Source organism: Manis javanica, chromosome 7 (genome assembly GCF_040802235.1).
Source record: "Manis javanica isolate MJ-LG chromosome 7, MJ_LKY, whole genome shotgun sequence".
NCBI classification, from domain to species: Eukaryota; Metazoa; Chordata; class Mammalia; order Pholidota; family Manidae; genus Manis; species Manis javanica.
In genome coordinates, this window is record NC_133162.1 from 45,462,854 (window position 1) to 45,478,145 (window position 15,292).

Below are 15,292 nucleotides of genomic sequence, written 5' to 3' on the forward strand. Positions count from 1 at the left end.
TCAAAAGGTAAGTGCACAATTTAGGCGTTGCCTAGTTCCCCTACAGAGGGGGGTGTGTCAGTTTGCATTCCCACCAGCAATGTCTGAGAGCTCCTATATCTCCAGTCTTGCTGTAGGCGTTTGTATTTTTCTAATTGTGACTGAAGCTTGAACACTTTTTCATATGTTTCAGGTGGGTTTTTAAACCTTTTCAGTGCATTGTTTATATTTTTTTCACATTTCTCTATAAGACTTTTGGTCCCTTGTTCCTCAATTCTTAAGGGTTCTTTATATATTAAGAGTAATAATACTTTGTGGTATATGTTGCAAACATTTTCTCCAAGTTTGTCAATTGTCTTTTGACTTTGTCCATAGAAATTTCTGCTATGCATTAAACCATTGTTATATAGTCAAATTTTTCAGTCTTTTCTCACCTCTGGATTTTGAAACAGAACTAGAAAGCCTTTACTTACACATAGGTTAAAGAAGAATTCACCCAGTTTTTTTGTTTTTGTTTTTTCTAGTACTTGTACAGTCTTTCACATTTATGTCCCTAATCCACTCGTAGCTTATTCCTGTGTATGGTATGAGATATAGATGCTAATTTTATCTTTTTCCAAATGGCTACCCAGTTGACCCAGCACTATTTACTAAAAATGTCAGTTGCTGCCACAGCGATTTCAGATTCCATCTCTAGCATGTACTAAATTTCTACTGTACTTGAATCTATTTCTGGTCTTTCTATTCTATTCTACTGTTCTGCTTGTTTGTTCCTGAACCAGTGCCACACTGTTTTAATTATAGATGTCTTATAATGTGTTGCAATGTCTGGTAGGAGCTGGTCCCCTTTGTAGTTTTTCTGTGCCAGGGTTTTCCTGGTTTTCCTTGTGGATATGTTGTTAATTTAATGGAATGATTTTGTGTTATAGATCTCATCCTATTGCTCACTTTTTTCACTAAGCCTTCTATCCACATGCCATTTCTATATCTCACCTGTTGTTGCTCCCTACTGCTGCTGGGTACTCCATGGTGCACATCTACCACATTTTACCCTCTGGCCTCCCAGGGATGGACACCCAGGTGGCCTCTAGCCAGTGGTGTGCTAGGGCCAGCTTGTCTGTGCTCTGTGACACCATGTTGGTAGTTCAAACTTTGCCATGTAGAGAGATTTATAATTAAGGACTTGGCAAATGGTACAAACCAGAGCTTTTTTTTTTTGAGAGCCTGTTTGCCAGCACACCATTGCCTCTATCTCTCCATCACTACAAAAAACATTTTAGTAAACATCTGAGGGACTGAGGGGGAATGTCTTTGTGATATGAGCTTGGGAGAGGAATTGCTGAATATTATACCTCCCTCAACCTGGGAGTCAGGAGTGATCTGTTCTAGATGTTCTCAGCTTTGGCTGCCACTCAGATCCCCTGGGCAGGAGAAATATGATGTCTGGTTCCCATCTGCAGAAATTCGGATTGCAGTCAGTCTGGCATGGGCTTGTGCACTGGTTCTTTACAAAGCTCTCAGGTGATTCTCATGAGCAAACAGGATTGAGAACCACTGGTATAGAACCAGGATAATGGGAGTGGAAAGCCAGGCAGGGCTGGATATATCTAAAGCTCATGGAGAGAAATCACTGGTGCATATAAGGATTGTCTCTCTAATAGTCAGAACTGTCTACAGTGGTATGAGCTGGTCAGTTTCTCATTCCTGGAAGTGTGTAAGTAGAGGCGGGCTGACTACCTTATGGGACACACAGGAAAGATCCAAGCCATAGAGGGGACTAACTCAGATGGCCCAAGGTCTCTGGTTCTTTGTGGTTGAGCATCTCTCACTCTATGATGGCCTCTGTCATTGCAGGGTGGCCCTTTGACAACATCACATGTAAGACAAGCGGCTTGGTGCAGGGCATGTCTGTATCGGCTTCCGTTTTTACACTGGTGGCCATTGCTGTGGAAAGGTGAGTGGATTCCAGGTTGGGTTATCCTGGACTGACTGGGGCCCGGCACTAGGAAGAGCCCCTGTCTCCACTGTTGGCCTGACTGGAAGGCTGGGGCTGCTGTGCAGTTGGTGAGGCTGAATCCTGAGCCATAAAGGAAGGATTGTGGGGCTGGCGATCCTTTAGACTTGGAGGACCTGCAGAGGACACCACCACCTCCCTCTGGGAGGTCTAGAGGCAGCTTCCATGGAGGTTTAATCTCCCAAGGAGACTCCAGGGTCTTATGAGGAGCTAGAGGGTATTCCTTGTTTCATGGGCAGCAGAAATCCTGCCATCCATGAGTCTGAGCCAGGGGAGCCAGCTTGAGGGTGGGCCTCGGGATGGCTAGGGAGGAAGGGTTTCTCTACTCCCTCACTATGCCTCCACCATCTCCTTGCTCGTCCCTGGCAGTCCAGGCCTTACTGGCACTCCACCCCGTCTCTCGCTACTTCTAATCTTCAGCCTCAGATTCCATCAAATTCTCTGATACACTTGGGACTGCTAATGGAATGGAATTGGGGGCCAGGAAGGCTTTGTAAACGATAAAACTGGCCCAGCTGCAGTGGGGGTTCCTCCTGCCACTCCTCCTCCATGGGCCCTTTCACTAAGGGTTCGCCATGGGGGCCTCTCCCCAGGCACAGAAGCAGGCCTGTAAGCTGGAGGTGGTTTAGTCATTGTCTTCAGTCTTCAAACCAAGCATCCTCTACTCCCTGTGTGACCTTGCATAAGTCACTGAACTGCTCTAAGCCTCTTAACTACTCTAAGCCTCAGTTTTAACAACTAACATGGCAAATACCCTACCATTTACAGGAGGGTGTCAAGGAGGTTAAAGTGAGCTTCTACTGGTAAAAGCTGATGTGCATTACCTGGCAGAGTCCAAATGTCAGCTGTGAACATTATTTTATTTCTTCTGTACACCCACACCCTCTTCTTTGACCTCTTCCAAACCTGGGCAGTTCTTAGCTCCACCCTTTCTAGAATCTAGCGCCCTCATTCTCTATCCACCTCTGCCCTCATTCCCCCCAGTTTCCTGCCCAGTGAAGTAGGCAGCTGGAGGGACAGAACTGGGTTTGTGTCTCTGCAAGGCCATTAACTAGCTGGGTGAATAGGGGAAGTCCCTCTCCTTCACTGATCTTCATTTTGTTATCATGGTTAATGATACATGAGTGTGGAACCTCTCCCAGCAGTGTTTGCAATATTCTTCAAGTTCCTGCCTCCTCCAGGAAGCCTTCCTGGTCTGCCCCAGGATTCTCTTCCATCCATTAGCTGCTGTTGCACTTACAGCCAGTACTATGCTTTAAGAAGTATTTGTTTCCTGGCAATTTCTTAAGTATGTGATGTTATGAAATCCTTAGAACAAAGTTATATAGGTTGAGACCACAAGGCTGGAGACAGGCTGTGGGAGAGGTAGAAGGTGCTGTCAGGCAGGGAAAAGAGTGAGTAGGTGGGAGAGCAGGACATAGTTTGGTGAAGTGGAAAGAGTTCTTGACTGGGCATCAGCTCTAAGCCTGTGTTCTAGTAGAGATTCAGCCCCTAAATGTGATATTTCTGGACTAATTAGATTAGCATCTGTGGCCAGGAGAACTGGGCACAGGTATTTAAAATTTTAAATGCTTCAGAAGATTCTGATGAACAGCAAGGCTTTACAGCTGATGGTTTATATGGCAGAGAGAAGTAAGGCTGGTCCCTTTGACATGCTAGCTGTGTGACATTGAGCCAATTATTAACAGCTCTGACCCTCAGTTTCTGCAATTGTAATAAGAGTGTAGTAATAATCACTGCTGAGATGTTCTACTGAGGAAATGGTACAGACCTGTGGTAATACCAGACACACTTCCAGGGACGCTGGGTAAAAATGAGAGACAGCCTGTCAAGTAGATGCCACACCTGAACTCCCAAGATTTTCCAGAGAGATCTATAAGCAGCTAAAAATTATTTTCTTTGATATACCTAATCAGCCTACTCAAGGACAGAGTGTGCAGACTGATCACTATGCTGGCTGCCAGCGAATGAGTTTACTTCCCAAAGTGCACAAACAGGATTCATTGTTCCCACGCTGCCTGCAGGTCCCTCCTCCCCTCCCTCTTGTAAACCCTGTTTTTGCCTTTGTTACTTGGCTACTCCTTGAGGGGCTGACTCCCTCACGGACAGAGAAGCCAGTTTACTTGCAAACTAACCTAATTAACGTTTGTCCTTTGGTGGTGCCTAAGGTGTCCACACCCCGCCAGCCCTCAACCAGGTTTAGCTCTCCTCTGGGGGACCACTGGAACCCCGGTTCCCCTTCCTCCCTCACCACAGGTTCCGCTGCATCGTGCACCCTTTCCGCGAGAAGCTGACCCTGCGGAAGGCGCTGGTCACCATCGCGGTCATCTGGGCCCTGGCCCTGCTCATCATGTGCCCCTCGGCCATCACGCTGACCGTCACGCGCCAGGAGCACCACTTCATGGTGGACGCCCGCAACCGCTCCTACCCGCTCTACTCGTGCTGGGAGGCCTGGCCCGAGAAGGGCATGCGCAAGGTCTACACCACTGTGCTCTTCGCACACATCTACGTGGCGCCGCTCACGCTCATCGTGGGCATGTACGCCCGCATCGCCCGCAAGCTCTTCAAGGCCTCGGGCCCGGCGCGGGCTGGAGAGGAGGCGGCGGTGGAGGGCGTGCACGGGGCCCGGCGCAAGGCCAGGGCAGTCCACATGCTGGCCATGGTGGCGCTGTTCTTCTCGCTGTCCTGGCTGCCCCTCTGGGCCCTGCTGCTGCTCATCGACTATGGCCAGCTGAGCGAGCCGCAGCTGCACCAGGTCACGGTCTACGCCTTCCCCTTCGCCCACTGGCTGGCCTTCTTCAACAGCAGTGCCAACCCCATCATCTACGGCTACTTCAATGAGAACTTCCGCCGCGGCTTCCAGGCCGCCTTCCGCGCCCAGCTCTGCCCACCGCAGTGGGGAAGCCACAAGGAGCCCTACTCACAGCGGCCTGGCCAGCTCCTGTGCACGCGGGTCTTCGTGGAGGTGCAGCCCAGTGACTCGGGCCTGCCCTCTGAGTCGGGGCCGAGCAGTGGAGCCCCTAGGGACTGCTCGCCTCTCCCTGCGCAATGGCTGGGTGGCCCACCATGGCTTGGCCCGGGAGGATCCCGGCTGCTCCCATCTGCCCCTCACCATACCAGCCTGGGATATCTGAATGGAACAGGGTGGGCAGGCCCTTGAACCTGAGGGCCCGGCCTGGACATGTGATACCTGGCCATGACAGCAGCCTGGTGTGGCATTAGAAGAGGGTGCCATGTGCCTCTCTCTCAAATATACGGCTGTGGGGCCATGGCTCCTGGTATCTTTGCTGTTGTTTCCTTCCTCCTCCAGGGAAAGGAGCTAACTTTCCCTGAAAGCCTTCTTTGAGGTAGACTCCATGAACATCTTCTCACTGAATTTTTACGACACTCTGGGAAAGGTATTCTTATCCCTGTCTACAGATGTGAAACTGAGGCCCAGAGAGGAGGTGTGACTAGCCCAGTCTCTCAGCTGAAGTCTCACAGGAGCCTGACTCCAGTACCTGAATGGAGTTCACCATCTCCAGCTGTCTCCAGAAGGGGCCATTAAGGGGGAGCACAGTGAAATGTGTAAGTGTTACCCGCAGACACTAGAGCAGAATCCTTGCTTCTTGTCTTCATGTGTTAAAAGTATTTAACACTGGAGACTTAGGAGTATGAGAGCAAGCAGTCACTTTATTAGAGATGTGAGGAAATAGAAACACCTTGATAGCCAAGGTGGGCTGCTCAAAAGAGAGTCAGCCCTGGGAAGAATCAGGGTAGCTACTATTATGGGGAGCAAAAATGTTTATCCAATAGTTATTAGGTCATCTAGCATGAGTAGGGTTGGTTTTAATTAGCACATGTGCAATTGGACTACATACATACATGTATGTTGCAATGGTCATTTCATGTAGTATTAGCATATAAAATCTCCACCCAGGGATGGGAAATTTAGTATTATAATGAGCAAAAGGCAACAGAACACCAAATTTCCCTTATGCACATGTCTCAAGTTGTTTTTCTCAGTCCATTGATTATCTGACCAAGTGGTCTCTAAACCTAGGACACAGTGGCTGTGAAACTTGTTAAAACAACAGGTTAACATGAAACACAAGACGTACTGGAGCCTTACAGAGCCAGTGGTCCAAGTCACAGACATTTTGTCAGGACTTATGTGGGGTTGGACTGGTCTCCATTTTTTTTTACTTATCTCATAAATTCTAATTAAGCAGCTGGGAAGAAGCAAAATGCAAATCTGTCCTGTCCATTTGATGCTTTGTGTCCGTGCCCTGGAGTCCTTCATGTGTTACTGAAACCTCTCCCGTTGCCCCTTTCCTGGGAGGACATGGTGTGCTGCCAGCTCTGGGTGGGTTTGTCTTGTTTGGGTATCCAGGACCATTCTCTTCTGCAATGGGACATCCCATCTGGCAGCTGTGGGAGGGGTGCTGGGAGCCTGGGTCAGCTGCAGGCATTCTGGGTCTTGCCCTCTGGGGCTGAGCCCAGAGAAGGGAGAAGGGAGCTCTGTCCTCCCTTCTCCCCTCGCAGAGCCCAGCACCGGCACCCACGCCCAAGCAGGAACTGACAATTCAGCAGACAGCTGCAAGGCCACGTGGAGGCATTGGTTTATTTACTCATGAACAGAAGGAAAGGAAAGCCACTACCCACTTCAGCCTTTGGAAACACATCTCCCCACTGGAGCTGCAAGTACAAAGCCTCCTCCAAGGCTTCTTCTCCCTGTTCCCTCACAGGGAGGGGGTGGCATAGGCCAACCACAGCTGGGGTGCCCTTGGGGCCTCCTGGAGGACAAACACTAAACTCCTGGGTGCAGGTAACTCATGTACCTAAAGACGGGTGGGGACCAGGAGGCCCCTTGTTTTCTCTGACCCAGCACACCTGAGTCACCTAAGGAAACAAAAAGCTTCTCTCCAGGGTGGGAGGAAATGGTGATGCCTGCACAGACCCTGTGATCTGCAGTGAAGTGTTTTGCATCTGCAGTGATGTTTTCCCCTAATCTTTAGAGAAAACATAATGCTGCTAGAATTTTAGTGAATAGAAAAGAAACATTTTCAGGGGTCAGGGCAGAGAACGTAACTCTGAGGCTCCATTGTTTCCTTAATCCACTAGCAATGACTTAACCCTATTTACTCTTCTCTAAATCCTGGCTGTAGGGGCAGAAGAAAATTTCTAAGCAATTGTATAGTATGTTCTCCAAGCATGTCCTTACACAGTTTCACTTGGTCCATATAAATGTGATTGAAGGAGATGTTGCCACTTCAGAAAGTAACCGATACTCAAAGGGGCCAGGTTACAGGCCACAGAGTGGCAGGGTTTGGATTAGAATTTGTCTTCAGATCATTTCTTCCCATGGGGCAATCTGCCTCTCAAGGAAGATAGATTTAGTATAATGGGAGGAGAGCTGGAAATTCCCAGAGGCTTTCTGCCTCAGTGAACCAGTACACTAATGGAACCAGAATCCAGAAATGAAAGTCTGTTGTGTTTACTCTTACAATATCCTGCCTGAGTTGTTCTGTGTACAACATCCTTAACCCATGTGTTGAGTAGCTGCCAAGACCCGTCATGACCACACCAATCCAGATGTCTGCGGGGGATGGATAAGGGTCTCAGGAGAGGGTATGCCGTCTTGCTCTTCATTAGCTAGTGCATGGATGGGGCCCATTGCTAGTGCTGTGTTACTGTTATGTGTCACATAGGCTGGAGACTTCCCAGCTGTTTATTGTGAAGAACTTTGCCTCCAGGATGTACGAATTGGCGGGAGAAAGGGCCATCTCAAATGCAAATGCTTGTCCCTGTGGCTGCGTGGGATCTGTCTGGAGACACTGTCTGGCTCTCCTCTGGGGAACCTTTCTCCATTCGCATGGCCTCCCCAACCACAAATTTGCAGCATTTACAGTGGTGGGAGACCAGGGCGCTCACCTAAGCCAACCCTTCTACCAAGGCACCTTTGTTTTATTTCTCCCAAAAGATGCCATGCTTTGAAATATTGGACCTCCCCAAAAAACTACACTAGGTCATAATTCATATATTTTGCTGCTATTTTTTTATTTATTTAAAAAAACAATCAAAGGCTATGCCTGCTCATTTAGAGATTTTTCTCTGAATAGTAGCAGGCATGACTTGATTTCACGATGAAGTGGGTACCAGTGGAATGTTCATTTTGTATGTATTTGGTAAAATACACGCAACATAAATTTACCATTGTTACAATTTTTAAGTGTACAGTTCAGTGGCATTAAGTGGATTCACACTGTTGTATAACTAACCTCACTGTTGATTTCCAGAAATTTTTTAACATCCCAAAAGTGCAACTCTATCCATAAACAAGGACTCCCTATTCTTCCCAGCCCTGTTAACCACCATTCTACTTTCTGGCTCAATGAATTTGACTACTCTGAGTACCTCATACAAGTGGAATCATACAGTATTTGTCCTGTTGTGATTGGCTAATTTCATTTAGTATAATGTCTTCAAGATCCGTGGTGTAGTAGATGTCTGAATTCCTTTCCTTTTTAAGACTGGATAATATTCTATTGCATGCCATATTTTGTTTATCCATTCATCTGTTGGTGGACATTTGGGTTGCTTCTTGTTTTGACTGTTGTGAAAAATGTGTGGAGTTTTAAGATATTGGAAGTAGTTCCTGAAAATAGTGCTTGTGTGAGCCTTGAGGACAGAGACCCTAGGTTGGAAACCCAGGATCTCTCCCAACTTAGCATATGGAAAACAAAGCAGAGACTCCAGGAAAGCCGCAATTCATCCCACTCCTCTTTGCCCACCAACCACTCAGAGCTTCTTTTTCTGGGCTTTACTTCTTGACTTGAGTGGCTAGAAAATTGTGTGTTTCCTCTATGGGATGGTATTTTATGAAGCTATTTTTATAATTATAGCTTTATTATCCTCACCGGAGAGCTGTGTCCTGACACCAGGGCTCTGTCAGAAGCCTTGTCCAGCTTCTCCAGGGTATGAGATAGTAAGCAATGCAGCCTCCTCCTGAAGTACCACCCTGTCTGCGGGCTGCTCGGGTCTCCTGAGGTGACTGCCCTTTCACAGGCAGGAAGTTTGGAGATGAATTGAAGAGGCCTGTTGACGCCGGGCACCCCCACCCCAGAAGGGACTATGTGTCCCGTCTTGCCACATGCAGCATGAGTGGTGATTCCAATCATGGATCTCCATTGATAAATAGCCCCTTGACTTCACCATGACCACGCAGCACTCAACAGACCAATGTGAGCTGGAGGCAGGCGCCCCACCTGGACCCCACAAACCACAATATGTCCAGCCCTATGCTGAGGACTTTATCCTGGGAGGATGCATGAGTTGCTTTGGGTTGGAATGGAGGGCAGTGTTGGCAAAGTAGGGTGAGAGCCCCCCTATCATTAGTCTACTGTGTATTCATCCAGAATCCAGATGAGAGCCAAACCAAGGACTGGAGGGACAAAGCATTGCTATTAAGCTCTGTACCTTTTTTGCATCCATCTCCTCAGCTCACCCCTTAGAAGTGCCACTGAGGAAAGATAGATGAGAAGGAGGTGACCCAAATGGGCCTCATTACAAGCAAACAATGTTGAATCAACAATAGACTCCTTGTTGAATATCCCAATTATTTATGTTAATGGTATTTTATTGTTGGGTTTTTTTCCTCTCTCTATACAAACACTCTGTGATCATTGAGAAAGTTTTACAAAATTTAGATAAGCAAAGAGAAGAAAATAAAAAGCACCCAAATCCCACCACAGCAAATAATCTTAGAGTCACATTTAAAATGTAAAATTTTGCAACAGCTTTATTTAGCATAATTTGCATATGATAAAATTCACTTACCTTAAGTGTACATTTCGATGAGTTTACCTGTTGCATACATTTGTGTAACCGTCACCACACTCAAAATATTTTCAACAACTCCAATAAATTCCCTCCTGCCAATTAGTAGTTACTCCTTTCCCTGACTCCTGGCCCCAGATAACCACCCATCTGATTTTGGTATGTCATGTACATGGGACCATACAGTGTGTAGCTTTTTGAATCTGGCTTTTTTCACTTAGCACAATGTTTTTGAGATTCATCTGTGTTGTGGCATGTATCAGTTATTTGTTCCTTGTTAATCCTGAGTAGTATTTTGTTGTATGGATATATCACATTTAATTTGTCCATTCATCAGGTAATAGGCATTTAGGTTATTATCAGTTTATTTATTTATGAATCATAAACAATGCTGCTATGAAAATTCATATACAAGTCCTTATATGTGTGTTTGTTTTCAATGCTCTGGGTAAATACCTAGGAGTGGGTTTGCTGGGTTGTGTGGTAAGTGGAACAAACTGTGCAACAAACGGCCCAAGTGTTTCACCAAGTGGCTGAACATTTTGTGTTCCCATCAGCAGTGTGTAAGAGTTACTATGCAACACATAGTATATCGGCCTCAAAAATTTCCCTGACGGCTAGTGATGCTGGACATCTTTTCTTAGTATGTTTATTGGTCATTCTTATATCTTTTATTGTAAAGTGTTTTCAAATCTGTCTACCTTTGAAAACTATGAATATATTGTGGTACAAAAACTTGCCCCAAATCTGAAAGGAACTTACCACTAATAGATGATTTTTAAATCCATTCTTGATGGGTTTAAAGCAAAATAAGTAGATAGAATGGGATAGAAGGTGAGAGGGCTATTTTAATAGGTGGTTAGGAATGGCTTCTGAGGAGGTGGTATTTGAGGACAGATAGGAATGAAGTGAGAGAGGGGGGCCATGTGAATAGCTGAGAAAGAACAACCCAGATAGAATATCATGTGCAAAGGCACTGAGATAGGAGAGAGATCAATAAAAATGGAATAAATACATATAAACATGGAACAGAATTTCAGTAGTTACATCTCCGGTCAACTTGAAACATTTACTAAGTCCTGTTAAAAGCCAGGCACAGTACTAAGTGCTTTGTCTGTTATATATTTCTCATAACTATAAGCTCCAGAGGACAATAGCTCTGTCAATTTCACTCATCTTTGTAGACTTAGATCTAGGATATTGCCTAGTACATGGGAGGCACTCAATAAGTATCTGTTGAATGAATGAAATAATGAAATAAGCAGGTGTTTGTTATTATCCCCATGTTATATATGGAAAAACCAAGTCTCAAAGAAGTAACTTAATGAACATAACTAGATGGAGAAACCAAGTCTCAAAGAAGTAACTTAATGAGCATAACTAGATGGTGCTGAAGCTGAGACTGAAATCTTGGTCATCTGACCAAGAAGCCCAGATTTCTGCAACTCTCCTGAGCTGCTGTGGATTCTCCTTCCTATATTTGGGAAATTGAGGTTCAGAATAAAACAAAGGAATTTGATGAAGGTCTCCTTTAATCCTAAAAATAAAACCAGCCAACCACAGGCTCCAGTCTGTTGTTTGGGCCAGAAGACCATATTTCCATCACATTCAGTGGCTTCCAAAGCTTTGAGATAGAAGGAATACCAGCAGTTTAAGAAAAAGGTGTATGTTTAGTTTGACCCAGCACCACATCAAGCCTATATGGCAGCTGTTGGCTGAAAGAAATCATCCTTTTGATACCTCTGCCTCATAGCCATTGATGGGGCAAAAGCTGCCCAGCTGGCTGTAATGTCCTGCCTGGAGTTGTTTGCCAGCTGCAATGCTCATGCCTTGGAATCCCATCACCAACAAATGCTGCTGTTGTCATGTGCAGGCAACCAAATTAATGTGGGTGGAAAAACCCAAGCTTAGTGATTTGGGCAAATTAGTTTATCTGTCACATAGCCAGCAGTGGTGTTAAATCACTCTCTGTTTGAGGAGTAATCCCTCCCCACCTCACTCTGTCTCCCTCTCTGCGGGGAGGGTAGAATAGCCAAAGCCAAGCTGTTTTCGTGACAGGGCATCCTATGTTCACGTGTTTTGGCCATCCCCCGGTAAGAGCATTTTGCATAGTGTATTTTGTTCATTCATAGTGCTGTCTGGCTGTCCTTTGAAGCCACCTCTACTGATCATAACCACCCCTTCATTCTTCTCTAGTCCACGTCTTTGGAAAATGATTCTGTTACCTATGCTATAAGGTATGGAAAATAAAGTCATTATGAAAGAGCTTGGTGCTTGCTTTTTACTTTCCACCATATTAGGTTTACCCTTTTGCTTCTTCACTGAGAATGAAAAATTTCCAGGCAAAATAGCCACTGTCCTCCCCAACCCCCCCCCCACAAAAAGATAGACAGTAAGCTATGTTACCTGCAACAAAACTGGAGTATTATTATTTTACAAATGGGAAAATGAGTTGCATAGAGGCCAAGGCATTTCCTTGAGGTCCCCACAGCTTGTAAGTGGTGAAATCAAAAAAAATTTTTTTTAAGTTGCAGTCCAGTGTTCTTGACATAACACCAAACTACCTACTTGGTTAGCTCCCTACTCTTAAGCATATGTGACAATTCAGACGAAACTTAATTCTGGCATGCATACACTCAACAAGCTTAGTGTCCCTTGAGTTTGGGGACATGTGTCTCCCCATAGTCCAGTGAGCAGATATGAAAAAAAAGACAAATTATAATGTGGTATGATACTTTCTACGATGGAGCATCATGGTTGGCCAAAGAAGATGTTCATCTGTTAAAGTTCATGCTGGCAGCAGGTAGAGAATGATGGGGAGGGAGATGGAGCTGGAGGCCAGTGAGGTAGGAGGTGTTTGTGGGAATCCAGGTGAGAAATCCTGGATTGGCTACAGCAGAAGCGATAGAGAAGAGATGTTTGAGAGACCAATTCAATATCACCCAGTAACTGGTTGGACATGGGAGGATGGGTCATTATCTAGGATGTTTTTACTTGCCGGTTAAAGAAACCTGACTCAAACCAGCTTAAAGTGATATACTGGCTCACATAATAGCCCAGAGAGGTTGGATGGGGTCCCTCTTTGCAGCCTGGTTGGGAGAGACATTGAAAGGGCAAGCTCCCAGATTCTATTTCAGCCAATTGGGACCCGGATCCTACCTCAGCCAATTAGGACCTGGATCCTATTTCACCCAATCGGAGCTTGGTCTCTCTCCTCTCCATTCAGCAAAGAGCTCACCCACCACCCTTAGACTCTGCCAATTGACCAGAGCCAAGACCTATTACCCCACTAACTACCCCTAGATCCAGCCAATCAGCCAGAGCCATGACCATCACCCCACCAACTGCCCTAGAACCCCATAAAACCTTTGTGGTATTGAAACTCGCTCTTTTTCTCTGGCATCTTGCCACTGCATTGTTGTAAATGAGAGATTGAGCTCGAGCTAGCTTGAATAAAGGCTCTTTGCTTTTGCATCGGTTTTGGCTCCTTGGTGGTCTTCTGGGATTTGCGACTTTGGGCACAACAACATCAGCAAGCACAAATGGATGACTGCTTGTAAGCAATAACCAGGTTTCTCCCACTTTATTTTTCCCCTTGACTGATGTCAGCTTCAAAGGTATTTTGCCCAGGGCTGGGAAGGTGTATCTCCCCCACAAGGAGTTACACATACCTATGACCAAACTAATCATTGGCCAGGGAAATGGAATTGCTGTTATTAACTTAAATTAATCAGACCCTTCGTGGGGCTGGAATGCCACTACATTACCCAAAGCATTTGTCCACACAGAAGTAGAAGGATACATGCCTGAACAACTGAGTCTGTTGGGAAGGAGAAAGGTGTTTGACAGGCAACCACCAGTGGCTGCTGCAGAGGTTAACCAGGAGGAGTCTAGAGGAACTTCCAGGTTGGCTGACTGGCATTTGAGGCACTGCTAACTGAGACAGAGGACTCAAGAAAGAAAAGGGTGAGCTCATTTTTGGACTTGGTGAATATGAGATGCTCATGGGCCAGCCAAGCAGTGAAATCCAGAAAGAAGCTGTATATAATATTACACTGACCACCCCTTTCCTCTTAACACCCTTTTCTCCTGGCTTCCAAGACACTATACTATGCTGTTTTATCTCTTATGTATCTGGCATTACTTCTTGGGCCCCTTTGTTGGCATTTTCTATCTCCAGGGGGAAAATACCTTTGAAATCGAAATCAATCAAAGGGAGAAATAAGATGGGAGAAACCTGTTTATTGCATACAAGCAGTTGTCCATTTTCACTCCTGGTGTATCTCACTATTTGGCTGCAGAAGAAAAGGGGCCTCACCCAACCTCTCTTTCAACCTCTCTCCCCCTTGAAATTACCTATTGATAAGAAGATGGACTACAAACAGCTATTGCAAACAGCTATTGATATGGAGATGCACTAAGGCCAGGTGAGAGAGTCTGGAAATGTTGCAATTTTACCCACACACCTCTACAGCCATCCATCTCTGAAATGTTGGTATTTCTTGGGTTCTATTCTAGGCCCTCTTCTTTTTCAAAAATTGTATTATTCCAGGTATTTCCTTTATATGATCTCTTCTTCTGTGGCTTCAACTGCCCAAATCAATGACTTCAGCCAACCTTCCCTTCTCTTCTGAGTTCCAGGCCTTCTATCTATCTACTCACTGACATCTCAACTTGACTTTTCTCTCTCCCCATCTCCCATAATTTCTGTAAGATTCTCCCCATTATTTGTCTGACATTCTGGACATTTTTTTCTTTGTCTTATATAAAAGACCAAGATGTGGGATGCTAATTCAGTCTCAGTCTTCAAGTGGGAAGACCAGTGGGGCAGAGCCATGTGTGACCCATATCACTACCACAGAACTTGAATAAGAAATTCAAGTTCATTCTTGGAAGTGATGAGGAAATACTCAGAAAGTTCTCAAATCCCTCTCTCTCTTGGCAGGTGTGGTGAGAAGCCAAGAAAGTCAAGGAAACAGGGTTTCTATTGAGGCTTCAGAAATGTAGAGGAATCACACAGTGCTTGGGTGCTTGGGATTGAAACAATGGAACAATGTATTCCCCCAACACCCCCAACTGGGACTCAGTGGTATGGAACAGCTTGTTAATCATAGTCATGGAAGCCCATTGGTTTATTATACAGTATCCAGGTAACCTTTACAGAAATGAATTAAAATATAACTAGCATCCTGAATACACGTATAGTGACCTAATAGCATCTACTGCAACAGTTTCTGGGTGCTGACTCCCCCCTTAGCTTTGTAATAAATGTATAAAAGACATGGCCCTGCTGTACTCGGAGCTCAGACCTTTGGTGATCACTCTCCTCTGAGCCCACTGGTGTAAAATAAACTTCCACCCTCCAAGACCTCCGAGTGCTGCTTGGTTCTTCCAGTCCAGGTTTTCTGGTTTTCTGTAACAGAAGCAACTGAGATTTTTTTATACTGTTTGTTACAGTAGCATAAACTAGTCAAAAATGGT

The 15,292-nt window shown here is 45.5% G+C and overlaps 1 protein-coding gene across 1 annotated transcript in view; it reads left to right on the forward strand.

Moving 5' to 3' along the window:
- Positions 1–12,030, forward strand: part of NPFFR1 (neuropeptide FF receptor 1) — a 28,401-nt gene extending 16,371 nt beyond the window's left edge. The window contains 3 exon segments of the mRNA XM_073240038.1: positions 1,834–1,933; positions 4,250–5,015; positions 5,017–12,030. Coding sequence (XP_073096139.1) covers positions 1,834–1,933; positions 4,250–5,015; positions 5,017–5,127 — 977 coding nt within the window. The 3' untranslated portion in view covers positions 5,128–12,030.
- The last annotated feature ends 3,262 nt before the right edge of the window (positions 12,031–15,292 follow it).